The sequence below is a fragment of the Podarcis liolepis genome (genome assembly GCF_965112155.1).
Source record: "Podarcis liolepis genome assembly, chromosome: 4".
In the NCBI taxonomy this organism is placed as follows: Eukaryota; Metazoa; Chordata; class Lepidosauria; order Squamata; family Lacertidae; genus Podarcis; species Podarcis liolepis.
Window position 1 is genome coordinate 42289174 of NC_139558.1, and position 9525 is coordinate 42298698.

Sequence of the window (9525 nt, forward strand, 5' to 3'; positions counted from 1 at the left end):
CACAAGCAGAGTGTGATCCACTTGTGTTGCAGGCACATTGCTTGCACAACCCAGGTCACACACAAACCATGTCTTAATGCAAATGAGCATATCTGTGGGTTCCCAGAGCAAAGACTGTGGCAACAGCACTCCTCATCCAGCCCTCCTGCCACTGCCACACGGTTTGGCTTTGTGTTACACCCAAACCCAGGCTCATAGTATGTCTCCCCCAAGCAAACCAAAAGCAGTAAACCAATAACAAACCTTGATTATAGCTTTTGGTTTGGAGCCACAAAAGCTACAAGCCCAGGTTCAGGTACAACATTAAGCCAAATAACAGCTTAGCCACAGGTGGCAGAACAACAGCAGAACTGGGGAAAGAGCACTGCAGCCACGATCTTTGCTCCGGGAAATTTTGGTCTTTCACACTAAGCCATGGTTTGGTTTAGTTAAAAGAACTAATTGGAGTCCTGTCTCCTTCTCCCGCACTACCTATGTATACATGAAGGCAGCATAATGGGACTGAGATGGGGACCAGAGAGGAGCCCACAGATGGCCCATTCCCTCCTAGAATCCTGTTGCACTGGATGCACGCACAGGCTAAAGAGATGAAAGTAGGAAAATAAGGCATTTACTGTGTGAAAAGAGTTTTAAGAAGGATGGGAGGAAGAAAAGAAAGATGCCACTCTCAAAAATAGATTTGTACCCACCATGTCTCATCCTAAAGAGGTTCCATTGACTTCAGAAGGATTTCATAAATGCACATACACACACCACAGTGGATCTCTGGCACGTACAGTGTGGAGTCTTCCTAATTCTATATTTCAAGGTTTCCCTCAAGTTAAGTAAAATGTGACTCAGTTTTTGGAGTTGCACTGGACTTGTTGTGGCACATCTTCTTCAGTTTTCTATTGAGGTTTGCTTGGTGTTGTGATGTCTTATTCCAGCAGACAATATTAAATACAATACTAATTGTCTTCTGTAGAGTCTGCTCCTGACATAGTCTGGTGTCAAAGTTGTCAATGACCTTTAGGGTCTGCAATTTGCATTATGCCCTTTATTCTGTCCTACTCCAGCATACACTTCTATGTGAGAAGTATATTTGGAAAGTGACTCATGGAAAAAATCCTGCTCTCATCACTGTAGATTGAAGTATTTTAACTGAAGGCTCCCTCAAAAGACGCTGCTGCTCTCTCTCATAGGGTGCCTTCAGCTCAACAAACTGGAGAATTTGAGCATTTTGTTATTCTTATCCAGGAGCCCAAATGTATCCAATGGCTCCAGTTATTCTTTACCTAAGATTTTTGCAGTGCTCATGGTTTATTTCTTAGCCACAACGTAATAAATACTAGCAGCCAACCACATGCCTACAATTATAGGCCCATCTATCCTAAGAGTCACAGAGACTATTCTCTTGTACCTGTATCATTTCCATGTAGCAGAATGTATCCAAACATGACAAATGTACTATTATACATTTAACAAATATATGTGTGGTTAAAAGACACAGGTACTTGTTAGCCAAGTTAGTATTACTGATATCTGTGGCACCTACACATGGAAACCGATGGTGCCAGTTTTGTGCTATATTGCTAAAAACTTTATTTGCTTCAGAAAGCCTAACAAAGCATGTACTTTTAGCATGCAATATTAAGAATTTAAACAGTGATTTAAGAATTACTGTTTTAAAATAACTGACTATATCTATATATAAACTCCCTGGTTTTTAATGTTCACTTTTATTGGTATTTTTAATGAATATTTTACTGTCTTTTGTAAACCACTTTGAGGTTCTTTATTTGAGTAAGCGGCATATAAATTTTGTTAAAATAAGAATAAAATGGAATAATCCACATGGGACCTGCAGCAAAATGTTTCACTGGATCAAGTTCTACTGTTCAGGATTCTATTCCAGTCCTCTCCTTGGTTTTCCTCCCAACAGTTATGCACATCCACATCATGCATTTATAGCGGTCTTATGCCACTTTAAACAAAGATGGATTCCCCCAAAGAATCCTGGGAACTGTGGTTATTTCTCACAGAGCTACAACTCACAGCCACCTTAACAAATTTGTTCCCAGAATTCCTGGGAGGAAGCCATGACAGTTAAAGAATGCTTTAAATGGATGTGACCTCCATATTTCATGCCCACTGAGCAAGCTCAGCCCTTATTAGGCTATTTAGGGGATTCCCCTCAGTTCCCCCCATAAGATTTCTTTACACTCTTGCAAACCTTGGGGTTCCCCCAAGCCTTCTTATGGGTGGGTGTTATGTATTAGCTACATGAGAATTGGCACTCACAGCGTGAATGTTGGAAATGGAGAGGAGGATTGACATGTCAGGACTCAGAAACTTTGGAGAGATGTACAGGTGATCTTAAAGAAAACTCTACATGTGCTGAAAAAAACAGCAGCAGCAACTACAGCAAAGCATCACTCCACACAGTCTGCAAAAGGCCAAACATCTTAACCATGTATCAGACTTCTAAGGTGAGGAGTAGGCAGAGATGTGGCAGACAAGCTAGGAAGGAGAAAGTAAGCTCTGGGGGAAGCCTGTGAGCTAGGAAATTCCCTTGAAGCATCTGTCAAGGGTAAAAACACTCCATGCATTTTATTATCAGCTGCTCAACTCAGCTAAAATTTGATAGGAAGGAACAGGGAGGATATAAGCTCGGCTGGTAAACAAAATCCCAAAGCAGCAGAAGCCAATGACTTTGTCACCAGAGATAGACATGTGGAGGCCTGAGAATGAGAGAGACCTCTGCCCACATTCTGCATTACCTTAAAAAGGGGGCAATATGCCCTTCTGATCACTGGAATCTGCCAGTCTTTTAAAACTATTTAAAGCCTTCTCAGCCTGCTCAAAGAACTTTGGAAGGGAGCGGTAGAATTACATAGGCATCTAATAAGATGGCCATTATGATGTCTATGCTTGGGACTTTATGGAAGGTAACTCACATAAAAGTGAGCTTTTGCAGACTGCCTCACCAATGTTTCTTGGTTATTTGTTGCCACCCACCCAGAAATAATGTACCCATGGAAATCAAACATCTAGACTTTAGTCCCACTCTGCCTTGGTCAGACCACACCCGGAGTACTGTCTGGGCACCACAATTTGAGAAGGAGATTGACATGCTTGAATGATTGCAGAGGAGGGTGACCAAGATGATAAACGGTCTGGAAACCATGCCTTATGATTGAGGGACTTAGGTATGTTCAGCCTGGAAAAGAGGACACTGAGAGGATATATGACAGCCATCTTCAAATATCAAAAGGGCTCTCACATGGAAGATGGAGCAAGCTTATTTTCTTCTGCTCTGGAGGGTAGGAAACCAATGTATTCAAGTTACAAGAAAGGAGATTCCAACTAAACATCAGGAAAAAAACTTTCTGCTGGTAAGAGCTGTTCAACAGTGGCACAGACTCCCACAAGAGGTGGTGGACTCTCCTTTTTTGGAGGTTTTTAAGCAGGGATTGGCCATCCATCATGTATGATCTACTTGAGATTCCAGCATTGCAGGGTGCAGGACTGAATGACCCTCGGGATCCCTTCCAACTCTGCAATTCCATGAATCTGTGATCCAAAATATTCTCTTCACATCTAGCTAAAGCAAACATCTTACAGGTCAGAGCAAATGCAAGCAAACAATGATTGCTAAAAATAAATATGAAAACAGAGGGTTGTTAAAAACAGAAACAACCCTTTCACCTGTAAGTAGTGGCACTGACCTGATAACTCAAAATGGTCTGTTGAACAAGCCGGGCGTAGCCGTCTAAACGGACTCCAGAGTTGCTTCTGCTCCTCATTTTTCAAGAGAAAGGCTGGGTGGCTGGAGGCGCCAATGTCTTTCTAGCAGCTTTTAGCACTAATAGCTCACTCATCCATCAGCAGGCTGAATTGTAAGTCTTGATGGTAGCAGGCATCTGTGTTCCAAAATAAACAGAGTAGTTGTCAACAAAATAGCCAGGGAGTTTCCCCTTTTGCCTACATATAATTCACCGTCTCAACTATATTCTTGAAGCAGAAACCCTATACACAGTTACATGGAAGCAAACTCACTACTTCTCATATTAGCTGTTCAGTATATTACTGTACCCTTGAAATGATATCCATACTCCATAGGCACATACAATCCAGCTTCCACCCTCATTCCAATTCCATTTTCTGTGCTAAAGGTCATCAACAGTATCTTATGTCCACGTTAGACATCTAGCTGTGTATATAACAAAACCAAGAACCATTGTACATGGATAACAGCTGCCCTCATAAAACCCTGAGAAACATAAAAGGTAAAGGTAAGATAAAAGACCCCTGGACAGTTAAGTCCAGTCAAAGGTGACTATGGGGTTGCGGCGCTCATCTCGCTTTCAGGCTGAGGCAGCCAGCGTTTGTCCACAGACAGTTTTCTGCGTCATGTAGCCAGCATGACTAAACCGCGTCTGGCACATGGAGGACCATGACGAGTGCCAGAGTGCATGGAAATGCTGTTTACCTTCGGGCTACAGCAGTTCCTATTTATCTACTTGCACTGGCATGCTTTCAAACTGCCAGATTGGCAGGAACTGGGACAGAGGAACGGGAGCTCACCCCGTCGCAGGGATTCGAACCAGCAACCTTCCAATCAGCAAGCCCAAGAGGCTCAGTGGTTTAGACCACAGCGCCACCTGCGTCCCAAACTAGGAGCAAACTTGCCGAATCAAGCATTCAACCAAATCTGCAGAAATGCTGCTGCATTCTTTCAAATTAACAGTTTCCAAAGCATTTAAATCTATGGAAGTCCCCCCTGTAACTACCACTATCTCTATTTCTCAACCCCAATAAATGGATCTTGAAATCAGCACAACAAAATGTGGCTTCAGGAAGGACCTTGCCATACATGCAAGCTAAGTCCAAGGTGTCCAAATCCCAGAGTTGTCTAACTCGGAGAAGGAAATGCCCTGGAGGGAGCGACTGTCTGCCCATTTTGCCCAATGCATTTACACTGAGTTCAAAGGGGCTTACGTTGAGTTAGTAAGTAAGCGTAAGCATAGGACTGCAGCCTAAATTAGCAATAGTGGCCAGTAATTTGCGGGGAGCGGGGGAGCATTTAGTTCTGGTTAAGTAATGTGAAGCACAATAGTAGTGCCAGGGAAATTAAAAATGAAAATAAAAATAGTAACCAGCATGGGCATAGCCAGGATTTATTTTAAAGGGCAATCCTTATGTAAGGGGGGGCAGAACTGAGTTATTAATGATGCAATTGGTCAGTTAAGTATTTTTATTTACTTGATTTAGGGGGGCATTTGCCCCCACTGCCACCCGGGTACACCAATGGTAACCAGGTCAACTTTTCTCATTTGATGCACCATTGATGTAACATGACAGTGTTACACTGCTGAGAACAGAAAACAAACAGAAGGGAGGGTACAAAAATGATAGTTTGACTACGCTAGCAAAAAAAAAAAAAAAAAGGCCTTGGAGTATTGCAGTGTCTTGCTATTTGTGGTATTACTTTAGCATAACTATTTTACTTTTTTAAAAGCAGGTGTCCTCCTCAACTGCTTGTATCTGAAAGTTGCTAGATGCTTTTTATTATAAATGAGGGCTGCTCTTTGGAATTGTCTTCTTTAGAACATAAACAATGTCCTCTATCCTTGAACAACTGTCCTTGGATGACCTTCACAGCAAGCTGGACAAGGGGAGTGCAACCTTGCTCCGGCTTCTTGATCTCTCCATGGCTTTAGATACCACCTACCATAGTACCCTCCTGGACAAGCTCCATGGAATGGGAATTGAGGGCATTATACCACAGTGGTTCTGGTCCTACCTATGAGAGAGAGTCCAGAGAGGGGCATTGAAAGAATGCTTCTCAGCCCCTGGCAGTTATGAAGCCGCTGGGAGCAGTCATTAGGAGTTTCAGGGCAAGATGCCTTCAGTACCCTAATGACACTCAGCTTCGTTTCTCCATAACATCTGAATCAGGAGGCCATGTGGGTCCTGGACGAGGGCCCAGACGGTGGGTGGATGAGGGAAGATAAGCTGAACCTGAATCCTGACATAACGGAGACGCTGTGGGCGAGTGGTTCCCATGTCGGAGAAATTGCTCAATTGCCTGCCCTGGACAGGGTTGAACTTCCTCTAAAGGAGCACATTGCTGGAGGCCCAGGTAGCCTTAGTGACTAGACGTGCCTTTAACCAGCTGCACCTGTTACAACAGTTATGGCTGTTCCCAGATCAGAATAGCTAGACCACAGTAGTGAAGGCACTGGTGACTTCAAGAACGAATAGCTGCAATACACACGTGTGTGTGTGTGTGTGTGTGTGTGTGTGTTATGGTTCTGTTTTTTATTATGTATTTTGTGCTTTTATGCTGTGAACTGCCCTGAGATCTACAGATGAAGGGCACCACACAAATTTAATTAATAATAAAAAAATAATAATAATACACTACGTGGGGCTTCCCTTGCACTTGGCTGCATTTAGTATAGAATGCTGCTGCACAAGTGCTGACAGGTGCAGTGGCGTAGCGTGGGTTGTCAGCACCCGGGGCAAGGCAAGTAATTTGCGCCCCCTAACCCATGGATTTGCGCCCCCTAACCTGTGGATTTGCGCCCCCTAACCCATGGATTTGCCCTAACCCCAGATGTTGTGCCCGGTGCGGCCGGCCCCCCCTGCACCCCCCACGCTACGCCACTGGGTTGGCCAGTTGGTGTTAAAAAAAGATAGAACTTTTTTTATGTATGCTACAACAGCAGCAAGAATACTCATTGCAAAGTATTGGAAGACGCAAGATTTACCCACACAGGAAGAATGGCAGATGAAGTTGATTGACTGCATGGGATTGGCAGAAATGACTGGCAGAATCCGCAACCAGGGAGAAGAGTCGGCAGAAGAAGATTGGAAGAAATTTAAGGACTATTTACAGAAATACTGCAATATTAAGGAATGTTGAATGATGCTGGATTGAAATTAAGTGGTTTCTAGCTGTAATGGTATAAAAGGTTATGAAAAAATGGTTTTTTAAAGTAAAAGTTTAAGTTTCAAGAACTTGGATAGAAAATAAGGTGTTATTTAGCGGTAATGCTATGAGATAAGGATTTGCTGAACAAATAATTTGAACTAGAAAACAAGAAGGGGAGGTATGAGGAGGTCAGGGAAATATGTTATTGAAAAATAAGTTGTGAATTTTATGTGTTTTTAATATATATTTTTTCTATTTTTTTGCATTTTTCTCTTTGTATAAAATTGAAAACTTTAATAAATATCTTATTAAAAAAAGGAATTTATTAAATTTATTATTTGTGGAGCCCCCGCGGGCCGAGGCAGCCGAAGCCCCCTCCCCTTGGGCGCCCGGCGGAGGAAGGAACCACGGCCCGCCGGGCGGCCAGCGGCCTCTCTCCCGCTGCTGGGGGTGCACGGAGGCGGCGGCAGCGGCGGCTTCTCCTCCTCCTCCTACGGAGGCTGCCCCAAGGTGAGCCCGAGCCTTTCTCCCTGCTCCGCGTCTGGCTGCCTTGCTCTGCCGCGGGGGCGACAGGGTGTGTGTGTGTTGTGCGTTGCGTTCTGCCTCCCGGGGCGGGAGGGAGCATCCCGGAGCCGCCGCCTCCTCCTCCTGCGCGGGGCATGTGCCAGAGGAGGCTCCCCGGGAAATGGCCCTGGGCGCTGGGGGGTCTGGGCGGCATCCGCGGCGGCGGCGCTGAGCGAGGCGAGGAGGGGAAGCTGCCGGCGGGCGAGGGATGCGCGGGCTGAGCGAGGGGCGTTCCCCTTCCCTCTGGACTCGCGCCCCCCCCAGAAGTTGCGCCCGGTGCGGCCGGCACCCCTGGCACCCCCCACGCTACGCCACTGGACAGGTGTGAGACCCTGCCAACACATAATACTTCTGATCAGAGATCAGCACTGGTTCCCAATTTGTGACCAGCCAAGTCCATATTCGTATATAAAGCTCTCACAGGCTTAAGAACAGTTTACTCGTGAGACCACCGTACCCAATACATGCCCCCCTGACTTTTTCAATCTGTGGGTGCTGCAAACAGCACATCCTTCTGCAGTTTTAGTGCAATGGCACCTACATTTTGAAACTCCCCGCCTATTGATACCAGGCAGGCGCCTTCACTTTTTGGCACTTTGCTTAAAACATTTCTCTTTGGACAAGCCTATCCAGACACACAGAGGCTGATATTTTTAAAATCTCTTTTTAATTTTAATTTTAAATAACTACAGATGGTTTTGATCGTTTCTAACGGCTCCTATTGCTTCTTTGAATACTTTTAACTGAGGTTTAACTACTGCAAGCAAGCGGTATATAAATAAATAAAACAACTGACAAAACAAAAGGTGCATTTTCCTAAGATTAAGCAGCCTACACAACCGAAAGTCTAGGAGGAAGGGCTACAACGTCCTCCGATTCTAAAGCATCGGGCAGCCCCCACCCCCCTTTCACTTAACGCACATCATGCAAGTGCGCCACAAACGGAGATGCCCTTACCTGCCAAGGATCTCCCCCGATTCTCATTCTCCGGGATGGCGCGGTGCTATTTCTTCCTGCGAGCTCTCCAAAAGGGAGCGGGAGCGCAGCTCTCGCCCCTCAGCAGGGAAGCCCCATTCCTTGCCCAGCTGCTTAAGCTCGCTTGCCTGACCTGGCAGAGTTCTCGCCCTCGCGCCCCCCCCCCCGGCACCCCACCGCCCCGGAATGGAAGCTCAGGGTCGCTTTCGGGACGCGGCTCTTCTTCCGGGAGCCTCGTCAGTCCCCCGGGAGCGCCTCCCTCGGCGAGGGTGAGGCTCCTGCAGCTCCCGCAGCGGCCAGCTCCCGGGGTCAGGTTGCAGCCAGGCACGCGCCGCCCGGGCCCGAGAAATAGTTCCTCCTCTTTATTAAGACTGTTTACGGGGCCGGCGAAATCCCGAAGACCTCTTATTGCAAGCAGGTCTGCGAAGATATATATATATATGTGACAGCAAAGACGTGAGCCGCAAAAAATAATATTTACATTGCTCTTCCGGTAAAAGGAGGTGGGGGGAATGCGAGAGGGAGGAGGAGGGTTTCATTTTGCGCCTGCGTGTTATGTAACACAGTGGGTGCATTCTGCCCGTTCTGTTTGGCTTTTAAATGAAGCCTCTTTGTAAGTCTGTCAGGACTTTCTCGCAAGCTGTTTTGCTGTTGCGCAAGGGAGCGGGGCAGAGCTGGGCTGAGCTTTTACGCGCGCGCTCTGCTAAGATGCTCAGCCTTGCTGCATTGGAAGTTCCTGGACTGCTAATAAATCGTATAATGGTACAGTTGGAAGTGACCTCGAGGGTCATCTAATCCAGTACCCTGCAATGCAGGAATCTCAGCGGCAGCTATCCAACCTCTGCTTAAAAACCCCCACAACCTCCGAAGGGAGACAGTTCCACCGTCGAAGCTCTTAACTGATGTTCCGTCAATCTCCTTTCTTGTAACTTGAACCCACTGCTTCGGGTTCTACCCTCCAGAAAACAAGCTTGTTCCATCTTCCATATGGCAGCCCCTAGATATTTGAAGATGGCTATCATATCTCTCAGCCTCCTATTTCACAGGCTAAACACACCCAAACTGTT

At 45.9% G+C, this 9525-nt stretch overlaps 1 protein-coding gene across 4 annotated transcripts in view; it reads right to left on the minus strand.

Moving 5' to 3' along the window:
- The window catches only part of PHKA2 (phosphorylase kinase regulatory subunit alpha 2), a 55470-nt gene extending 46469 nt beyond the window's left edge, over positions 1-9001 (minus strand). For 3 of the 4 annotated variants that reach the window (XR_014525794.1, XM_083501822.1, XM_083501820.1), the window contains exons 1-2: positions 8441-8948; positions 3708-3902 (exon numbers count right to left, since the gene is read on the minus strand). Coding sequence is in view for 3 of the 4 variants with exons in the window: in XM_083501822.1 (XP_083357948.1) it covers positions 3708-3785 (78 nt within the window). In the remaining variant the exon portion in view is untranslated. Of the gene's footprint in view, positions 1-3707; positions 3903-8440 lie in introns of all 4 variants that reach the window. The other variant, XM_083501821.1, reaches the window with a different exon arrangement.
- Between the last annotated feature and the right edge of the window lie 524 nt (positions 9002-9525).